General features: G+C 44.5%; 1 protein-coding gene across 1 annotated transcript in view; it reads left to right on the top strand.

The window, feature by feature from the left end:
* The first annotated feature begins 5,720 nt into the window (after positions 1 to 5,720).
* Positions 5,721 to 22,643, top strand: part of LOC126252455 (juvenile hormone esterase-like) — a 128,740-nt gene continuing 111,817 nt past the window's right edge. The window contains exon 1 of the mRNA XM_049953350.1: positions 5,721 to 5,936. Coding sequence (XP_049809307.1) covers positions 5,721 to 5,936 — 216 coding nt within the window. The remainder of the gene's footprint in view (positions 5,937 to 22,643) is intronic.

Genomic DNA, 22,643 nt, shown 5'->3' with positions numbered 1-22,643 from the left:
CTGTGCAAAAGGGGCATTGAGTACAGATTTGAAAGCACCATCAGGGATGTCGCTGCGGGCGTCACATTTAACTTTATGGCTCACACTTTCGTGTGGAACTGAATGTAACTTCACTGCTCATAACCTTACAACGGAAAACTTGCCTTATTTACTTCCGGATACGTGTTTGGTCCCTCCCGGTGTCCTAGAGATCCATTTTCTAATATTTAACAAATACTATCATTTGTTTGCCTAAAGCACAAAGTCCGATACACGCGGTTCTTTGTTCATTAAAATGTTTGTCCGTGACTCTAGACCCAGAAAATAAAACACCGAGATTTGATTCTGCGACCTGTCGGTTTGCAGGCGCCCGCTTTACCGCTCGGCCATCATGAGGCATTCGTGTGGCTCCTAAAATAATTCATAATTATAACCAACATAGAGAAAATAATCTAATGTGAACTAAAGACGAAGTCGGAGAAGCAGCTGGAGTATTATTGTTTTTAGAGTTGTTGAACACAATGAATGACAGTAAAGTAATTATTGTTCATATATAGATTTTGAGGAGTGAGTTAACGAGTATTAAAATGTGTGACATATACGACAGTATCTCTTAACTTAAAAGCTTAAATTATTCACACCTCCGAGGGACGGTAGGCCTTGGTATTTCACATAAATTTCAACTTGATACCTCTACCCAAAGATAAATCGGCCTTAACAGTCGCAGACAGACAGACAGATAGGTAGAAGGCAGGCATACGGATAACAATGTGTTTCTATAATGGTTCCGTTTTTAGTCACTGAGGTACTGAACCCTAAAAACACATAGCTAAAGTCAAAGGTGTTAATTATAACTACACACGTCAAAACAAGTTTTGCAACGCACCGGTTCCCAGACCTCCTGAAGACAGACGTTGTCTGTGGATATTGCATCGCAGACACAGTCCCTGTGACTGTTCAGAGATGTCACTAATCTCGCTCAAAGATGTAAACAACTATGCATGATCAGCGCCTATTAGACGGAGGGGGTCCCACAGACAATCAGTCCCAGTCATTCCACCTGGAAGCAGGCACACGGCTCGTGTTGTCTGTACTTCAACCATGCCTAGATGATCAATACCGCGGTTCAATCGCGTCCGCATTCTTACCGTGTGCCAGAAAGGGCTCTCTACAAAGGAAGCGTCCAGGCGTCTCGGAGTGAACCAAAGCGATGTTGTTCGGACACTGAGGAGACATGCCTCGCTCAGGCTGCCCAAGGGATGCTACTGCAGTGGATGACCGCTACCTACGGATTATGGCTCGGAGAAGCCCTGACAACAACGCCACCATGTTGAATAATGCTTTTCGTGAAGCCACAGGACGTCGTGTTACGACTCAAACTGTGCGCAATAGGCTGCATAATGTGCAACTTTACTCCAGACCTCCACGGCGAGGTCCATCTTTGCAACCACGATACCATGCAGCGCGGTACAGATGGGCACAACAACATGCCCAATGGACCGCTCAGGATTGGCATCACGTTCTCTTCACCGATGAGTGTCAGGTAAGTCCTCAACCAGACAATCGTCTGAGACGTGTTTGGAGGCAACCCGGTCAGGCTGAACACTTTAGACACACCGTCCAGCGAGTGCAGCATGGTGGACGGTCCCTGATGTTTTGGGGTGGCATTATGTGAGGTCGACGTACGCCGCTGGTGGTCATGGAAGGCGCCGTAACGGCTGTACGATACGTGAATGTCATCCTCCGACCAAGAGTGCAACCATATCGGCAGTATATTCGCGAGGCATTCGTCTTCATGGACGACAATTCGCGACACCATCGTGCACAAATTGTGAATGGCTTCCTTCAGGATACGAAATCGTTCGACTAGAGTGGCCAGCATGTTCTGCAGACATGAACCCTATCGAATATGCCTGCGATACATGGAAAAGGGCTGCTTATGGAGGAAGTGACCCACCAACCACTCTGAGGGATCCACGCCGAACCGCAGTTGAGGAGTGAGACAATATGGACCGAAAGTGCCACGACGAATGCAGGCATGCATCAATGGAAGAGGACGTGCTACTGAGTATTATAGATGCAGCAATCTGGACCACCACTCTGACGGTCTCGCTGTATGGTACTACAACATGCAATGTGTGGTTTTCATGAGCAATAAAAAGGGACGAAATGATGTTTATGTTGATCTCTATTCCAATTTTCTGTACAGGTTTCGAAACTCTCGGAATCTAAGTGATGCGTATTATGCTTAGGCCTATTTTCGTTTCAAAGGGGCATCGGAACGTGTAGACAAATGTAGCACTTTCTAGTACCATTTTCATAAAATTGGGCATTAATTTTTTCTAATTCTCAGTTGAATGAGATTCTGTTTACTTAATCTTAAAGTCTGTGTTGTAATGGTGGTTTTACTCTGCATGCTCAGTTTTTCATGCAATTCAGATTTTCAGTTCCAACCGTTTGCGCTTAGATTAATTACTTAAAAGCTAGATGGGACAAATATACGATGGCAGATTTTTGCTGGAGTATTAAACGAGGTCTCCCTAAAGAACTCCACAAAAGAAAAAATGGATCAAATGGCTCTGAGCACTATGGGGTCATCAGTCCCCTAGAACTTAGAACTACTTAAACCTAACTAACCTAAGGACATCACGTACATCCATGCCCGAGGCAGGATTCCAACCTGCGACCGTAGCAGTTACGCGGTTCCGGACTGAAGCGCCTAGAACCGCTCGGCCACCAGCGGCCGGCCCAACTGGAAGAGCTTGAAACGAATTTGGGTCTTTCTCCAAACATGTAGCTGAAGTGTTAGCCTCTAGATTGAGTGGTACTGAAATAGTGTCATATCACTGAAAGCTAGAAGAGTGTTTCCTCTGATATTGTACAGGGTATAATAAGTTTGTTTACTGGTGTAAAATCTCAGGTATTCTCTAGGAATTAGGGATTACGTTGTACTGTCTAGATGATTCGTTAATTTGCACATATTTATTTACTTATTTATTTATTTACACGTTAAGTTCCGCAGGACTAAATTGAGGAGGAAAGCTCCAAGGTCATGGAACATGTCAGTACATGAAATTACAACGTAAAAGTAACAATAGATAGAAATAAGAAAAGAGCCAAGCCATAAGTTTAAGTAAACGCAATCAACAATACAACAAGAATGAGCTTAATTTTTCAAGGAACTCCTCGACAGAATAGAAGAAGTGACCCATGAAGAAACTCTTCAGTTTCGATTTGAAAGCGCGTGGATTACTGAGAAGATTTTTGAATTCTAGTGGTAGCTTATTGAAACTGGATGCAGCAGTATACTGCACACCTTTCTGCACAAGAGCTAAGGAAGTCCGATCCAAATGCAGGTTTGATTTCTGCCGAGTATTAACTGAGTGAAAGCTGCTTATTCTTGGGAATAAGCTAATATTGTTAACAAGAAATGACAGTAAGGAATATGTTTATTGAGAAGCCAATGTCAAAATACCCACACTCGTGAACAGGGGTCGACAAGAGGTTCGTGAACTTACACCACTTATTGCCCGAACCCCCCGCTTCTGAGCCAAAATATAATACCATACGACATACCCGAATGAAAATAAGCAAAGTAGACGCAATCTGATGTTTGTCCTATTACATAATGGAAATGTCTATGGACCTGTTCCATTTGGTTACACTGTGTATTTACGAGAGGAGAATAATGACTTGAAGACTGTGATTAAGGAACTAAAATACCAGGACCACAACTGGATTACATGCGTTCACCTCAAAATAGTTAATTTGCTACTAGGTCAACATAGTGGATTTACAAAGTATCCCTACTGTCTTTGCATGTGGAATTGCCATGCACGAGATAGGTACCGGAACCAGAAGGTGTAGTCCTTGCGTGAGACTCGGCAGATCGGTATGCCAAATGTTGTCAAAGATTCAATCGTCAATCGAGAAACATTACTTTTCTTTCACTCAGTATCTGACTGGGTACGATTGTCACCATCTCCTTCCAAGGATTGGTCTTGTATTCAGAATGGTGTTGTATTCACTTGTTCCACTCGGCTGATATCTCATTATCTTCTTCTTTTTTTTAATGTGTTTTCTGTAAGTCTATCAACATGATCCTTCCATTTCATTCTATTCTCTTCTATCTTGTCCAATACCTGAAAAGATTTTCAAATCTGATCTTGTTTCATTCCTTATTTTATCCATTTTCTTACAGCCTCCTACATATCTCTATATCTTTTATCTTCTGCTTGTGTAAGTGATTTTTTTCATTTATTTTTACTGTCCTTGATTCGGGACCGTATACAAGAGCAGGTACCGCCATAACTTTATACAATTTCATTTGTATTTTTTACTTATTTTTCTTCCCAAAGTTCTTCCAATTGTTCCATAGATAGCTTGATAATTATTAACCTTGTTCTATGTGTCTTTGTCACAGTTAAAACTAATGGCACATCCTAGATAATCGGTGTGGGATACTTGTTCTAAAATTTTATCATTTGTTATCATTGTCCATCTGACTGGATTCTTTCTTTTACTTTTGGTTTGATGAAACAGTTAGATAGGGACGGTGCATGGTTCCAACATGTGGTCAGTATTCTTCTAGTTTTCTCCTGTGAGTAGGTAAATGCAGCAGTGTTTAACCGACCCCAGATTCAGGCACATGTACGTGATAACGTATTTATCACAAAGATGAACATGAAGGAAAGGGCTACATGGGTGTCATTCGCAGTGATAATGGAACACTTCCCTGGAAATAAAAAGACTGTAAACTACGAAAGTATCATGCTACCAGATTTCTATGTCCTTGGACGTAATTTGAGTGTCAAACTGCATTTTCTATACAGTCATCTTCATACATTCCCTGACAACTTAGGGGATGTCATTGAAGAGCAAGGCGAATGGTCCCATTAGGACCCAACACTATGGAAGACTGCTGTCACTGGAGAACGGATAAACATATGATAGCAGACTGTGATTAGAGTATTAAACGAGATCTCCCTGAAGTAGACCACAAACGGAAGAGCTTGAAACGAAAATTTATGCCTGACTGGAATGTTTTTGTTAGTAGTAAATCAATTTCATCTAACTGTAACCTAACTGATGATGGTATTTGTTTCAATTTGTACCCCTGAATTGATTTAGACTTTGTTTCTATATTTAATTTGTGTTACCCATGTGCTTTAAATTTTTATCCAACTGCTTTACGATATGATGACGGAAACTTGAAATACTGACACTTGGATAATGCATAAAAGAGTGCCGCTCTCAGAATAAAACGACCTCAGATCTGAAACCAGCGTCGTTAGAATAGGTAAGAACAACCGCTGATTGAAATGCAACAAAAATGTTGTCGACCAGTGTAATCTTAGGTAATGGGGGTAATTCGTACAACGTATTCCCCCGAAGGAAATGTACGTAGTGTGTTTTCAGGCAAGGTTTTCCCACATTTATTACGATAGCGCACATTTCTCCAAACAGAAAAATCCTCTTAGCGATCTCCAGATGGCTGTCATCCCCGTCAGCGATACATTCACAGTATTTGTGTCAGCTGACGAATGTGTGCCAGCTTGCAACCAAAAACGGAAAAATTCCAGTTTTATATGATTCCGATAAAATAAAGCAACGCTCCGCAGCTGGGGTGGGTCAGAGGCCACGACAGCTGTCAGCGTGGCCGTGGCGACCCTGGTCGCGCTGCACGGCAGTGGAGAGAAGCAGTCGCGCCCGTGCAGACCTCACCTCGCGCCAGTCCAGCCATGCCGGCGGCGTCGCCCACCCTCTTCTTCTTCGCGGCTTCGGCGGCATCACTGCTGCTGGCGTTTCTATCGGGTGACGATCCCGAAGGGCCCGTGGTACGGACGCAGCAGGGACTCGTGCGAGGGGCATTCGACACCTCGTATGGCGGCCGCAAGTTCCTGGGCTTCCAAAACCTGCCCTACGCCAAGCCGCCCGTGGGACAGCTGCGCTTCAGAGTGAGTGAGGCGTGCCACCGTATACACTATACTGTGAAACCAATTAGGGTTCTTGTTGAATACATCTATAGCTGCATGACAAGTCTCGGTTGACATTTAACTGTTTGTTAGAGGGTCCATGGAACAACTGTCAGACTACTTCTTGACCGTTCTACTCTCGAATAACACGTGGGAAAATGAATACCTCAGTATTTCCTTTCGAGCTCCGATTTCTGTTATTTTATAATGCTGGTGATCTCTCCCTTTGTAACTGACAATCGACAGAATATTTTCACATTTGGAGAAGAGAGTTGGTTATTGAAATTTCCTGACAGTATTTCAGAGCGACGAAAAGAGTCTTTACACTGAGGTGACAAACGTCATGACTTAGCGATATGCACACACACAGATGGAATTAGTATCGCGTACACAAGGTTCAAATGGTTCAAATGGCTCTGAGCACTATGGGACTCAACTGCTGAGGTCATTAGTCCCCTAGAACTTAGAACTAGTTAAACCTAACTAACCTAAGGACATCACAAACATCCATGCCCGAGGCAGGATTCGAACCTGCGACCGTAGCGGTCTTGCGGTTCCAGACTGCAGCGCCTTTAACCGCACGGCCACTTCGGCCGGCGCGTACACAAGGTGTAAAAGGCTGGTGCACTGGCGGAGCTGTCATTTGCACTCAAGTGATTCATATAAAAAGTCAGAAAATGGCCATACGATGAGAATTAACAGACTTTGAACGCGCAGCGGTAGTGGGAGCTGGACGTATGGTACATTCTATTTAGGAATCCGTTAGGGAATTCAATATTCCGTGACCAAAGTGTCAAGAGTGTAGCAGGAATTCGAAAAATTACAGGCGTTACATCACCACGGACAACGCAGTGACCGACGGCCATCACTTAACGACCGAGAACAGGGACGTTTGCGTAGTTTCCAGTGCTAGTAGACAAGCAACACTGACTGAAGTAGCCGCACAAATTAGTGTAGAACGTGCGTCAAACGTAGTGCAGCGAAATTTGGTGTCAATGGGCTATTTCGGCGCATGAAGCGAGTGCCTTTACTAACAGCACTACATCGCCTGCAGCTCCTCTCCTGCATTCGTGACCATATCGGTTGGAGCCCAGACGACTGAAAAACAGTGGCCTTGTCAGCAAGGCACTGCGCAAGCTGCTGGTGGCTCCATTGTGGGGTGGGCTGTGTTTACATGGAATGAACTGGATCCACTTGTCCAACTGAACCGATCACTGAGTGGAAATCGTTATGTTAGGCTAATTGGAGACTATTTGCAGCCTTTCATGCACTTCATGTTACCAATCAACAATGGAATTTTTATGGATGACAATGCGCCCAGTCATCCACCACAACTGTTCGCGACTGGTTTGAAGAACATTCTGGACAGTTCGAGAGAATGATTTGGCCACCCATATTACCCGTGGTGAATCCCATCGAACATTCATGGGACATAACCGTGAGGTCACTTCGTGCACAAAATCCTGCACCAGCAACACTTTCGCAGGTCCCTGTGGCCGAGCGTTTCTAGGAGCTTCAGTCCGGAACCGCGCTACTGCTACGGTCGCAGGTTCGAATCCTGCCTCGGGAATGGATGTGTGTGATGTCCTTAGGTTACTTAGGTCTAATTAGTTCTAAATCTAGACGACAGGTGGAAATGGGAAAGAGCGTTTGGCGTCATTGGCCGGGAGGCCCCTTACAGGGCAGGTCCTGCCGCCTTGGTGCAGGTCTTCTTACAATCGACGCCACATTGGGCGATCTGTGCGGCAGATGGGGATGAAATGACGATGAAGACAACACAACACCCAGTGCCTGAGAGGAGAAAATCCCCGACCCAGCCGGGAATCGAATCCGGGACCCTTAGGACGGCAGTCCGTCACGCTGACCATTCAGCTAACGGGGCGGACAGGGCACTGATGACCCCAGATGTTAAGTCCTTTAGTGCTTAGAGCCATTTGAACCAACAACATTTTCGCAATTACGGACGACTATTGAGTAAAAAAATGGTTCAAATGGCTCTGAGCAGTATGGGACTTAACATCTTAGGTCATCAGCCCCCTAGAATTTAGAACTACTTAAACCTAACTAACCTAAGGACATCACACACATACATGCCCGAGGCAGGATTCGAACCTGCGACCGTAGCAGTCCCGCGGTTCCAGACTGCAGCGCCTAGAACCGCACGGCCACTGCGGCCGGATATTGAGTAAATATGGCTCAGTTTTTCTTTAGGGACTTCCAACGACTTGTTGAGCCCCTGACCCGTCGAAATGCTGCACTTCGCCGCGAAAAAGGAGATCCGACACGATATTAGATGGTATGCCATGACTTTTGTCACCTCAGTGTATTTTATTATTGCCACCTCATGTCTCCTACATTCCGCGATAGTAAAAAACGAGCTCCCCTACTTTGGACTTTCTTCGACGAACTCCGTGAATACCATTTGATAACGACGCCTTACCGCACAGCAATAACCCTGAACAGTACGGACAAGCTTAGTATAGATAGGCTCTTTTGGAGACTTTTTGCATCTTCCAAGAGTAAACGTAAACACCATTCACGGATCGGGACCGATGACCGTAGCAGTCTGGTCCCTTTAATCCCACAAACCAACCAACCATTCACGGATCAGGCGTTAAGCCTGCTTCCACTGCCCCTTCAAGGCAGTACGACGAGCGAACTTGGTTTGTACGATTTTTGACCAGTTTGACGCCAAAACACTCCAAGCGCTTTTGGCAGTAGATGAATCCCGAAGACACTGCTGCATCTTTATTAAAGCCGCTCCTTACTTGGCCTCACGAAGCAGAGTGCACCCTGTTCCTGACCTCCACCCTCACAAAAATCCTGTGAGGAATAGGGAATAGAACCAAAGTGCCGGCCGGAGTGGCCGTGCGGTTCTAGGCGCTACAGTCTGGAGTCGAGCGACCGCTACGGTCGGAGGTTCGAATCCTGCCTCGGGAATGGTTGTGTGTGATGTCCTTAGGTTAGTTAGGTTTAATTAGTTCTAAGTTCTAGGCGACTGATGACCTCAGAGGTTAAGTCGCATAGTGCTCAGAGCCATTGGAACCAATTTGGACCAGAACCAAAGTTCTTCCAAACCAATGGTAGCGACGCTAGCTTTTCTACAATATAAGCTAAGTGTTCTGCGAATAAACGTACTCTTTGGTTTGCGTTCCTCTCAATATTTTCCGTGTGATGGCGCCAGTTTAAGTTGTTCGTAAATGTAATCCCATATCTACTTGTCTATTACCAGAATGAAAGATGCTTCTATCATAGTACAAAAAATGCGAATACATCCTGGACAGAGTTGGGGATGTAGAAGAATGGAAGTTCGACGTATCCGGGAGCTTCGAAGACATTTAAATCAAAACATCTTGAATATTCGCTCTTTCCTACGAGTTAACACTACTTCCCCAGCGTGGTGAGCTCTCTTAATTGCAAGTTGTTTGCACATCTGCAATTTGCACATCTTGCAATTTATAGGCTAAAGTATCTGATCCTGTTAAAAATGCGAATATGTCAAAAGGTTTTTCTTTATTTTTCGTTTCTCCTTTTAAGATTTTTTCTTTTCGGGTCTCCTGCTCACTAAGCATTTGCGGAAACCACTACGCTATCCCTCCTCACTCCAAATTCCCATTAACGAGTCAGTCCACTCGAACAGCGTTGCAGAGGTTCTCCAACTATTGGAATAGCACCGCAGCATCGAACGAAACGGGAGATCCTGCCTGAAATCCAGGCATAGCTACTTTAACTAAATGAAACTATATGCTTAATGTCTCAAACATCTGTGATGTATACATCTACGGGTTAGAATTAAGGTGACCTTTCTTCTGATTGTTATTTTTACAGCAATTTTCCCCTCAGTGAAATTCTCTGCATGGTCGTCGATGAAGTGCTAAATGCTCTATCAAACAGTATATCACTTTGCACAGGACGGGGAATTATTCTGATTTGCTACACGCTTTTTTTTGTTTTTTGCACAACCAAAGGCATTTCTATGATTTTAAGACACAGGTGAATGAAATCTTTAACGTATACACAACGAAACGATAATGAACTGTCATAACCAGTTTTTTAACTATAGACAAACGCAGCGCTTGAAACACAGAGGTGGCGTGCGTAGAATACCTCACAAAAAACGTGTTTTTTGCCCGCAACATTCAAGCCATGGTGACCTTTTTTTCACGTAAAATCCAAACGGTATAAATAAAAATGGTGCCATTAGGTGAGCATTAATTTCAGTCCAATTAAAATCTTTTGCGAAAGGTTTCTGTCGATTTGCACAATTTTTGCATCTAGATAATTCCTTTGTGGTGCGTCTCTCTCTCTCTCTCTCTCTCTCTCTCTCTCCCATCTCCGTTTCCCTCTCTCTCTTTGTCGTCTCTATATCTCTTTCTCTGCGTCATTTTTAAGAGTGTATTTACTTGAATCGGTAACCTTTTAGTTTGTGAGAGTTTTTTGTTTTTACATCAAAATTTAAACGGAATTTTTTTAGTAGTCTTGTGGAGGACGTTACGTTTTTTTTTTTTCTTTTTTTTACTGTTTAAGGTCAACTGGCACTTTTCGCAAGCGCACAGATATCTTGTCTACAGAATTTTTGCAGTTGGTTTTAATCTTCTAATGACTTCGCTAGACGATAAATGAGAGCATCGCCTGCAAACAATCAAAGAGGGCTGTTCATTTTGTGTTCTTAATAGTTTATATAGATTAGGAACAGATGAGCGCCTATAAAGCTACCTTGGGAAATATAATATTTCACTTATGTTTTACTTAATGATTTCCCGTCAGTTACCACCAACCATGACCTTTCTGACAGGGAGATTGCACAACTGAGACGATACTCCATAGGCACACAATTTGATTAGAAGCCGCTTTTGAGGGAGAGTATCAAGAACTTAGGCAGAATGCACAACTGATCTAGAAATATGAAATCAATCCGGCATCACTTGTCGTTAATACTCACTACTTCGTGTGTTGATATCTTCTGAATGCGTCCGCAGTGTTTACTAATTCCGTTTGTCATCGGTAACTCTATCGCGTTATCAGCATTAGAATTTGTCGCCTAAAATATTTGTGGTCAGATTATTTGACCACCATTCACTTTTTTGCCATCGATAGTCGAACACAGGCACCGATGTGCAATGCGTAGTTAATCAGGACGTCGATAGCCAGTATAGTGTGAACCTAAACTCCAACGACAAAATTTTGGTGGTTTCCCTTAGCCAGTCTCAGGGAACACCTGATGAAGACGTCAAGTAATGACGTCGAAATATCGTGTTTGGAAGACGCTGATATCCGGCAGAAAACCCGATTTCCACGAGAGTGCAGTCGTTGTTGTAATGCGGGAACGGAGCGATATATCTGACGTCCAAAAGGACATGATTATTGCCTTTCGAGCCAAGGGCGGATTATGATGATGATGTTTGGTTTGTGGGACGCTCAACTGCGCGGTTATCAGCGCCCGTACAAATTCCCAGCCTTCGCTCAGTCCAATCTCGCCACTTTCAGGAATGATGATGAAATGATGAGGACAACACAAACACCCAGTCATCTCGAGGCAGGTGAAAATCCCTGACGCCGTCGGGAATCGAACCCGGAACCCCGTGCTCGGGAAGCGAGAACGCGACAGCGACACCTCGAGCTGCGGACGCCAAGGGTGGAAGCATTTCGGAAACGGCTAACTTTGTAAACTGTTCGCGTGCCGCTGTAGTTAAAACATATCGTGCATGGGGAAAATGGCGCTATCCGAAACTGGCCCCGTGGTAACTGTGGGGCACCTCGGGCCATAGATGACAGGAGTAGACGACGGCTGTGAAAACATGTACAGGCGAACAGACGTGCAACTGTTGAACAACTGTCAACCCAGGTGAACCAAGGGGCTACCAACAGTGTCTCCTCAACGACCCTTCAATGAACGTCGCTGCATACGGGCCTCTGCGGCCGGCGCGTAGTTCATGCATCGGTGGCGATTGTTGTTCACTGATGACGAAGGCTGCGATTAACCAGCCAATACCGCAACTGAGTGACGGCAGGTGGTTTCTTCAGATGAAACACGTTCTGGGTTCCATCAGACAGATGACCTTTGGCGTGAACGGCTTGAAAAGTCTGAAAGCCAAAAACAATATAGCGTTATCGTCTGGGGAATGTTTTCGTGGCATTCCCAGCTTGATCTCGTCATTCCGGAAGGCACAATGGATCAACACAAGTATGCACCTATCCTAGGGGACTATGTCCACATTGTCCACATTGCCACATTGTTTTTCATAGTCATCAAGGCAATGCAACATGTTAAATAGCTCGTAGTGTACGTGCATGGCTCAAAGAGCACCAGCAAGAATTTGCCGTACTCCCAGGTGATGCTGAGGGAATTAGATTAGGAAATGAGACACTTAAAGTAGTAAAGGAGTTTTGTTATTTGGGGAGCAAAATAACTGATGATGGTCCAAGTAGAGAGGATATAAAATGTAGGCTGGCAATGGCAAGGAAAGCGTTTCTGAAGAAGAGGAATTTGTTAACATCGAGTATTGATTTAAGTGTCAGGAAATCGTTTCTGAAAGTATTTGTATGGATTGTAGCCATTTGGAAGTGAAACGTGGACGATAAATAGTTTAGACAAGAAGAGAATAGAAGCTTTCGAATCGGGGTGCTACAGAAGAATGCTGAAGATTAGATGGGTAGATCACATAACTAATGAGGAAGTACTGAATAGAATCGGGGAGGAGTTTGTGGCACAACTTGACTAGAAGAAGGGATCGGTTGCTAGGACATGTTCTGAGGCATCAAGGGATCACCAATTTAGAACTGGAGGGCAGCGTGAAGGGTAAAAATCGTAGAGGGAGACCAAGAGATGAATACACTAAGCAGATTCACAAGGATGTAGGTGGCAGTAGGTACTGGGAGATGAAGAGGCTTGCACAGGGTAGAGTAGCATGGAGAGCTGCATCAAACCAGTCTCAGGACTGAAGAACACAACAACAACCAGGGCTACTCTCCGGATTTAAACCTAATCGATTATCTGTCGAACCGCCTTCTTAAAGCTGCTCGCACCATGGATCACCAACTGATAAACCTAGCGCAGCTGACCAGGGCATTCGAGTCGGATTACTATACATCGTTGCCAGTACCTTCCAGAACTCCACTGACTCTCTTCCTGCACGCCTCGAAGTTGTCTGCAGTGGCAAGATTGTTATTTGTTATTTCAGGTTTCTGACAGGTAGGTTCATTAAGTTTACTGGGCAGTACACTTGGCTCCAGAGGCATGGTGTGCAGATGTTAGCATCTATATGTCAGAGAGGTAATACATGCAAGCAGTGATGGCCGCTGATGTTAGCGAGGCCAATAAACGACGGCCGCACGCCTCCGACGATGTATGACGCAGCCCTAAGCTGGTTGACTAACTCGTGGTCACAGTATACAACACCAGATATAATGCTGTTTGAATCGTAGTTATCAGGATGTCCAAAGCCGAAGGTTAAACCCACATTAGGCAGCGGTCAGCAATAATGATGGTCCTTACAGACTGCTGAACAGCAAAGATGTTGCTGAGCTGTGCATCTGGGAAGCCCAGAATCGAATACACGGCCAACCAGAGAGTTGGCCATCAACAGTAGCTAGTCACCCAGTAGACGGTCCAGTGAAGCGAAGGCGCCACGTTGTCAGCATATGGACACAAGCTCAGGCAGCTAATGGAGGCAAAGTCAGCAAAAAGTGGCTGGCTGCACCATCTGTTACTGCAGTGGTCTTCAGCATTAGGTACACACCCATACGCTATCGTGTACGCATCACGTCGCCTAGCATCTGAGAACACTTCGGGGAAAGGGCCCAATTCGAGTGGTATTAACATTGACGGAAAAAATCGGAACACCAGGAAGAGTTTTGTGACATAAACGAAAGGTGGTAGCATGTCTGTACATCTGAAAAATGATTATTCAAATTTCGCGCCAATCGCATAAGAGTCGCGCCAGTAACACACCTACGGAATTGCTTTAAATAGACGCTGTAACTGTCGTCAGCATTGTTTACCTTTGGAAGTCGTGAGTTGATGCTAGTCAAGAGCGCCTTTAAGGCGCAAAGGTTCCATTGTCGACACCTCTTTGTGTTTGAACGAGGTCGTGTAATTGGACTACGAAAAGTTGCATGTTCCCTCTGCGATACTGCAGAAAGAATTGGCACGATTGCTGGCGGTAGGGTTCACTGGAATGTACAATCGCAAGAAGACCGGGCTCTGAACGGCCACGTGGCACCACCGAGAGGTATGACCATCGTATTCCGCATATGTTTCTCGCCAATAGTACTGCATCTGCTGCAGCAGTCTCAGCATCAGTTGGCGCCACAATGACACAACGAACTCTTACAAAGCGTTTACTTCAAGGACAGCTCCGAGTCAGACGCACTGTACCGTACATTCCACAGATCGCACACCATCGCCATCTGCGACTTCAGTGGTGTCAAGCGAGATCTAATTGGAGGGCACGTAGAGACCTGTTCTGTTTTCTGATGAAAGCTGGTTCTGCCACGGTGCCAGTGACAGCCATGTTTCGGTTAAAAGGAGACCAGTTGAGGGCCTGCAACCAATATGTCTGCCTGTTAGACACATTGGACCTACACATGGAGTTATGTTCTGAGGTGCGATTTCGTATGACCGCAGGAGCAATCTCGTGGTTTTCCCACGCACCCTGACTGCAAATTTGTTCGCCAGTCGTGATTTGATCTGTTGTGCTGTCACTCATGAACAGCATTCCAGGGCGTGTTTTCCAACAGGATAACGCTCACCCACACACCCTGTTGTAAACCAACATGCTCTCCGAGTGTCGAGATATTGCTTTGGCCTGCTCGGTCATGAGATCTGTCTCCAATCGAGCACATATGTGACATCATCTGACGACATCTCTAGTGTCATCTATTAACTGTACCTAAATTGACCGAACATTTGCAACAGGCATGGATCACCATCCCACCAAGAGACATCCGGCACCTGTACAACACAATGCATGAATGTTTCCATGCTTGTATTTAATATTCTGGCTGTTGCACCTGTTAGTAATGTACCAGAATTTCACATTTGCAATGTATTCCCGAAATTTCATTAATCTACCTTAATTATTATTTGGTGTTGCTATTCCATTCCGGCAGTGTATGTTAACTACGCCAGCTAGAGTTTTTTCCCATCGCAGCGCTTCAGCCCAGAAATCGTAACAAGTTCGGGTGCTCATCCATAGCTGTTAAGCAATGGTGACTTCATTCGTTCTGGTTTTCCTGTCCAGACAGATTTTCTGGACGCTGGTGATCCTGAAATATATCTCAGCTTCGGCTTCTGCAGTGTTGATGTACTGAATTTGGACTCTTGCTCTCTGATTTCATTTTCTTGCTCCACAGTGACAGGTCACCAAGATGACGGCACCTCTCCCCGTATGATGTCGTTCTGCTGCATTAATTACTATAGCCTAGGTCGTAACAGTACAGACATGTTTACTCGCCGGTACATACCTCATGTATGGTTTCACTGAATACCGTGCAAGAGTAACATAGTGACGTTACGCTGAGCTGTTTCATTAGCTACGGCAGCCACTTCGTACTACTGTTTGTTTTGAGGACTGTCGCATCACTCTTTGTGTTGTGTTGTACGTTTTTGTGATTGAATATAACAGGCTTGTTATTGTTATGAATTTATATTCACAGTAGCAAACGTTACTGAGGTATCATAAATCAGCGGAAAAATGCTCCAATCGGAGAATATGTTCTCTTTTAAAACCTGTGATAGAAAACTGGCGAACCAGCTGCCTCAATCTTTATTCCGCCTTCCTTTTGGTATGTGAGCATATTCGCGCTCTTTTAACACCGATCATTCTAAAACCTTTCAGCTAGTTTCTCTTTGTAGCTATGCGTTCATACGCAGCATCTCCCTCTCATCCCCACTGTTTCGTTTTTCTCCCAAGGTTTATAGTATATCACAATGCCATTGTGTCCTCTATCACTTACACTGTGTCCTTCTTTTATTTCTTTCCCACTGCCACTGTCTTAACCATACTTCGGCTGCTTCAAAATTCTGGGGGTACAATTTATTTTCCCCTCTATATACCGGTACACCTGTTTAAAATTTCAGTCCCAATTACGCCCTCCCCTACATTTGGGTATTAAATTTCGCCAGTCTGAGGGAGTCCAGACCTCCAAAGATGATGTATGGTCTCCACTCATCTGTATTTCTCATTTCCTCTGTGTCCTTTCCCTTTCTCTCTCACTGACACCGTCTGCTCTCTCTTCCATCGTCACTTTGATTCTGGAGCTCTCTATCAGTGCAAAAAAGGCGCGAAAATGTTCGCATGCCAAAATTTTTGACAAGGAAGGCGGAATGAGGATTGAGGCAGCTTGTTCCCCACTTTTCCGTCAGACTCTTCTTTTACTTAATAAACTTCTACTGTCAGACTCTTTTAAAGTGGAAGATATTTGCATTTTTTGTACTCCGACAGATTAGTTTTCCGCTGGAGTCCTTCCTTTTTCTGCTACAACAGGTTGTGGAAACGGCTAAAAACCAGTTTTTGGTTGTTTTTTTTGCGTAAGTACGGTAACTTTGAATCTCTGGAAATCAGTAACGGATAGTGATATCGAAAAAAGTTTCGAAGTTCCCCGAGAATATCATCTTAAGAACGTATAGAATAAATTTCGATGAAATGCCATGAACAGAGATTATAAAAGTAGTCATCCTCAGAACTGGTACTTTTTCGTACCCAAAAGTCATGATTTTGCGAGGTTTTCTCAGGATGCGGTCATGAACAAAGGGTGCTTTCATAAGACGCATAGGGAACAGCTTAGACAACACCAAGTGCAAAAGAACCAACAGATTTGCTCAATTTTTAGGGGCTGGAGGAAGTGTGTAATGTTTTCATTTTGACCCTGCACTGCAGAAAAGCTACAGTACACCAGTTCTTCTGATAGGTACACGAATGGTCGCTAGGTCAAGGGCTATCCACTACACTTGACCCGTTATCTCTGTGGTTAATACTACCCGAGATATGGCCCGTGAAAAGTCGCATTTTCGTGCGAGGCTTTTTCGAACCTATTGGTACCGTGCACTGTCGTGCACCGACCAATTGTTACTTCACAAACTGCAGGAGACTGCGGATACCTTACACCGAAACGCTGCAAAAATACCCGTGAACGACCTCCACAAATATGGGAGGGGAAATCGGAGTCCGTCTGCGTACCGTTAAGTCACATACGTAAAATGCAACTAGCTAGTGGGACTCAGAACAGCCGCCAGGTACAGTACTCACATTAGCTAAATCAGCTGGAAGTGGCTCAATTATAGTGTTGATACGATGACGCAGATATTTGGTGTCAGTCTACACGCCTTTCAACAACTGCAGAAGAGTTACTGACAGGGAAGTCACACATTGAATTCGGTATTCGTTGGTGGTTCCACAGAATAATGGAGTAATATGTAACATCTCAGGGTATCAGTTGAATCATATACCTCAATTTTTTTTTCTTTCCTTGCCGTTTTTACTCTGTATGATTCCCTCTACTGTCTTGGAAATTAGTCCTTGTTTCCTTAACACATGTCCCATCATCCAGTAACGTCTAAATTTCCTCTCTGATTCTGCCGAGAATCTTATCAGTATACTTATATTCTCTTCTTTACCGGTTTTCGCACTGGCCACTACTCACTTCCAAATGATGTTCTGCTCCAGATGTACATTCTCAGAAATTTCCTCAAATTAAGGGCTGCAGAAACTTGTTTGTAGATGTACTTCCATGATTAGAACTAAAAAAATAAGGTGTTCATTAATATCAACACCAGTGATATACACATATTCTGTAAACTGACATGTTCCGCATCATTTCGATAGAAGAGTCGTTTAGATGATCTGTCGAACATGTAACTTACTAATAACTAACAAGGAACCTTTTAGCAAGGACTGACTTCCTAGCCTGTGCTAGTCTTCTTCTTATATCCTCCGGCATATTTTATGTTACTCCCTAGGCAGCAGGATTCCTTTATTTATACTGCACTCACCAGCGACAGGACTCTTCGCTTCGTGAATGATGCTGTGGGTTCTTGGATTGACTGTAGACTTTACTGGAGGACAATTGACGTCATCAGTAAGACTTCGGCCTACGAAGTGTGCGAGAAAGGTAATGCGACTGACAACACAGAGAGATATGGCAATGCTGTATTGTTATACTCGTGTAGACCGGTGTCTTCATCCGTTCCAGATGCTCAGTCCGAGTCTCAGCTCCGTACGGGTATCACATGATCTTTGAGAGCGCGATCAGCGAAGTTGTGTTTTGTTGTGTGTTACCAAAACGGAACAGTGGAATTTAGAGCAACATTATGGAATCAGGTTTTGCGTTGCTGCATCATGGCAATGCCCCGCATCACATGGCTTCTTCCATTGCGAAATATTTGATCTCAGAAGGCATTCTTGTTGTTCCGCAGCCCCTCTACTAACCTGATCTGAGTTCTTGTGGTATTTTTCTTTTCCCTAAATTGAAAAATGTGTTAAAAGGACGTCAATTTAGGACTCCAGAAAATATTCAAAAGAATGTGACGGACATGTTAAAGGCAAGAAGCCTTTCAGCGCTTCTACCGAGACTGGAAACAATGACTCCGCCGGTGTATAGCTGCTGAAAGGAACTACTTTGGTGATGACGATGTTGTTGTTCGAAGAAATAATAAATAAAGGTAGATGAAAAAATCAATCTCATTCCTTTTCTCATATACCTCTTAAAATGAATACACACTTACATTAAATCATCGTGGGGCAAATAAAAGTGGCCCAGAGAAAGAGTTACAGGGTACAAAGGAACAGCAGCGTAAAGGAAATACAGTGCTAACCTGACTATGGCAGATGTTGAAACTGACCATCATTCATCTCTTGGCACTTTTGGGCCTGATCAGCAAGTTGCTATAGGGCGATCGAAGCTGGATTGCTGGAATTGCTGCAGTCTCATTCGAAATGCTCTGCTGCAGTTGTAAAAGACTCTGATGGTTTTTGCGATACACCTTAGGCTTGAGGGCTCCGAACACTGACACATCAGGTGACCTGGGTGTCCAGATAGGGTCGTGGCCAGACTAATGCCTGCTAACCAGTCTGTCAGGCGTGAAGATTGTGTAAATCTGTTCTAAGGTTCGGCTGGCAGTATGGGCAGTTGCTCCATCCCGTTGGAAGTAACTTTAGGTCTCTTCCTCCTTCGTTAATGCTGCCACAAATAGTTTCAAAATGTTAATGTTGTCAATGTAACGCAGTGGAGTCAGTGTCTGATGAAAGAAGATGGGACCAACAAAGGGGCGTGCAGACACTGCACACCAAACCCAAACCTTTCGATCATGCAGTGGTGTTTCGCGGAATTTATGCGGATTCTCTGCTGCCCAGAACTTGTGATTCTGTGAGTTGAAGTAACTCAGTTGAAACCAGGCTACATCAGACATAAAGAACAGATTCATGTAAAATCAATTCATTTTTATCTCAGTGAAGAGCCTCTCACAAAAATGAAGACGCTTAGGAAAATATGCTGGTTTTAACGCATGAACAAGACACTAGACACTCGGTAGGGATGCATGTGCTGGTCCAGGTGGAGTATTCATCCGTCTGGTCGACGTGATATTCCGGTCTTTGTCACACGCGTCAGTTGGATTTGGTAGGGCTATGAAGCATTTTCTGGTGAACTGCAGCCACATTTTCTGGTGTGGGGGCATATTTCGGTTTTTTGACTTTTTCAAAATAGATCCTGTCTGACGCCATTTTCTGACTACGTGTTGCAGGCACTCTTTGGTTGCACTTTGACAGCAATCAACTAACCGCAACGTTCCTACGTTTTTATTGTCACGTAACTTTCCACAGCGAACACCAGCTGCTCCACTGGGAGACCATCGCCCCTTTGCACTGTTTTAATCACAGCCTGCACTTCGCTCTGAAGCGGTGTGGATCACGTGGCAAGCGTATACGCGGTGTACGCGTCACGGCGTGCGGTTATATGCATACACTCACGTCCAGTCGTATCCACTCGTAAGGGTCACTGTTATTTGGCCAATCCTGCATTAAGTACGACCGTCTATGGGACTAGAGAACTGGAAATGATTTAATGACCTTTTAATTTAGGCAATGAATTAGAAGTTCACGGCACAATTAAGTTCCGGTCGGCTGTTCATACGCTACTTTCACACTAGAGGGCGCACGTAATTGCAAGTATGGCGAGCTCAGTGTCACGGAAAGACGTGGAGCGGCGTGGAGTCAGAGCGGTTGGCAGTCTGACGACCAGAATCTAATTCACATCATCCACCTGGATCTAATATTAGGCCGTTGTGGGTAGTGGCAGGCGAAACTTTTGAATCGGTGCCAGGTCTGTCACAGAACTCGTTAATGTTTCCAGCCTGGTTGGCCCAAGGGTTGCCCTGTGAAAGCGGCCATTTGCAGATAGTGGAAGTCGTGGCCGCGGTTGGAGAGCGGAGGCACTTGGAATCAGCCAGTGAAAGCGGGCACTTCTAGCAAGCTGGAGCTTGGGAACACCTGCCTCGAGACGAGGCTGGAGGCGTGGCGGAACAGCGAGGCTGGGTGCAGCTTGTTTCCAACACGGGGCATTGTTCCTGATGGAGCAGCAGAGAGTGTGTGGCTGCACGCATCAAGAGGCCAATGACGCATCTGGGAGTGAGGAAGTGCTTGCTTTAGAGCAGAGGTCGTCAAACATGTTTACTTAAGAGCCGGTGCTGAATTTGTGCGACAGCACCTCAGGCCGCATATGTACCGACCTTATTATTAATTGGCAATCTATATTAATTAGTATGCTATGAGCCCCAATAGAATAGCGACAGAGTGCGATAAGTTAGCCGCCAGCCCCAAGTATTGATCGTTAGAAGTCGGCACTATTCGGAATATTTGGTGCTGATTGTTCTCCAGGCTTGCTGCCGACTTCAGCGCCCCAAAGATGTAACACTGTAATTGGCTGACGAGCTGTTGTAGTGTTTGTAACACTGCAACTTCCTGACGAACCGTTGTGTGGTTTACATGAATGAATGGTTCATTGATTTTTAACAGTAACTGTCCGCTCGTGGTCCAGAGGTAGTATATTTGACTAGTAATCAAAACAATCTCGGTCCCGGGTTCGAACCCTCCACTGCTTAAAATCTCAATAAATCTAAGCAGCAATGGCAGCCGAAGGCTTCCTGCATAAGAAGTCACTCACATTCGGCCAATGGCCTTGTCAAACGCGGCGGATGAGCGATCAGAGGTTCAGGGCAAGCACTTGCCTTTGCAGTGCGAAACAACCCAGGAAAGGCGGAAGAATCAGCAATAATCAACGGCATGAGAATGCAGAAGGCAATGGAAATCTCTGCTTTAAAGACACGTAATTTGTATCCGTAGGACATGTGGCCTATAACTGAAAAAGTGTTACGATCATCTCTCCACTTGCAGAAAAATTCCGGACATATTCCCATTCGAACTTCACGGAGCGTACTTACAAGGAGGAGGTCACCATGAGAAAAAAATAACGTTCTATGAGTATGGGCGTGGAATGTCAGAAGTTGAACGCGGTAGGCAAGCTAGAAATTCTGAAAAGGGGAATGCTAAGGCTCAAGTCTACATTAGTGCTGGTCAGTGAAATGAAATGGAAAGAAGACAAGGATTTCTGGGAAGACGAGTATAGGGTAATTTCCATAGCAACAGAAAATAATATAACGAGTGTAGGATTCGTTATGTATAGGAATGTAGAACAGAGAATGAGTTACTTTTAAAAGTTCAGTGATAGGGTTATTCTCATCAGAATCGACAGCAAGTCAGCACGGATAAAGATAGTTCAGGCACACATGCCGATGTCGCAAGTAGAAGATGAAGAGGTAGAGAACGTGTATAAGGATATTGATCGGGTAATTCTGTACGTAAAAGGATATGAAAACCTGATAGTCGCCGGGGTGGATTGGAATTCGGTTGCAGGGGAAGGAGTAGAAGAAAGAGTTACGGGATAATATGGGCTTGGCTGTAGCATGGAGAAAGGCTGATTAAGTGCTGCAACAAACTTCAGGTAGTAATAGCGAGTATGTCGTTCAAGAATAACGAGAGAAGAAGATATACACGAAGAAGGCCGGGAAATCGGGAAGAAGTCTGTTAAATCACATCATGGTCAGGCAGAGATTGTAAAATCTGATACTGGATTGTAAGGCGTACCCAAAAGCAGATATAGTCTCAGATCACAGTTTAATAGTGACGAAGAGTAGTCTGAGCCTAGTCAGGGAGAAATAATGTAGAGTGAAGTAGGATGCGGAGATACTAAGGAATGAAGAGATGCTCTTGCATTTCTCTGAGGCTATAGATATCGCGATAATGAACAGCTCAGAACGGAGTTCAGCTGAAGAGGAATGAACATCTCCAAAAAGGTCACTCATTGAAGTTGGAACGAAAAATATAAGTACAAGGAAGGTAACTTGCGAGCAAACCATGGGAAACAAAACAAATACTCCAGCTGGTAGACGAAAAAAGGAAATACAAAAATGTTGAGTGAAATTTAGGAATACAGAGATACAAGTCTTTTGGGAATGAAATAAATAGGAAATGCAGGGAAGCTAAGGCGAAATGACTCCATGAAAAGTGCGAAGAAATCGGAAAAGAAATGATTGTTGGAAGAACTGCCTCATCATACAGGAAGTCAAAACAACCTTTGGTTAGGGCAAGAGCGGTAACATTGTTACGGGAATTCCTTTGTTAAATGCAGAGGACA

The sequence above is a fragment of the Schistocerca nitens genome, chromosome 4 (genome assembly GCF_023898315.1).
Source record: "Schistocerca nitens isolate TAMUIC-IGC-003100 chromosome 4, iqSchNite1.1, whole genome shotgun sequence".
Lineage (NCBI taxonomy): Eukaryota > Metazoa > Arthropoda > Insecta > Orthoptera > Acrididae > Schistocerca > Schistocerca nitens.
The sequence above is the reverse complement of the archived record's forward strand: the minus strand, read 5'-3'. Positions and strand labels throughout refer to the sequence as shown.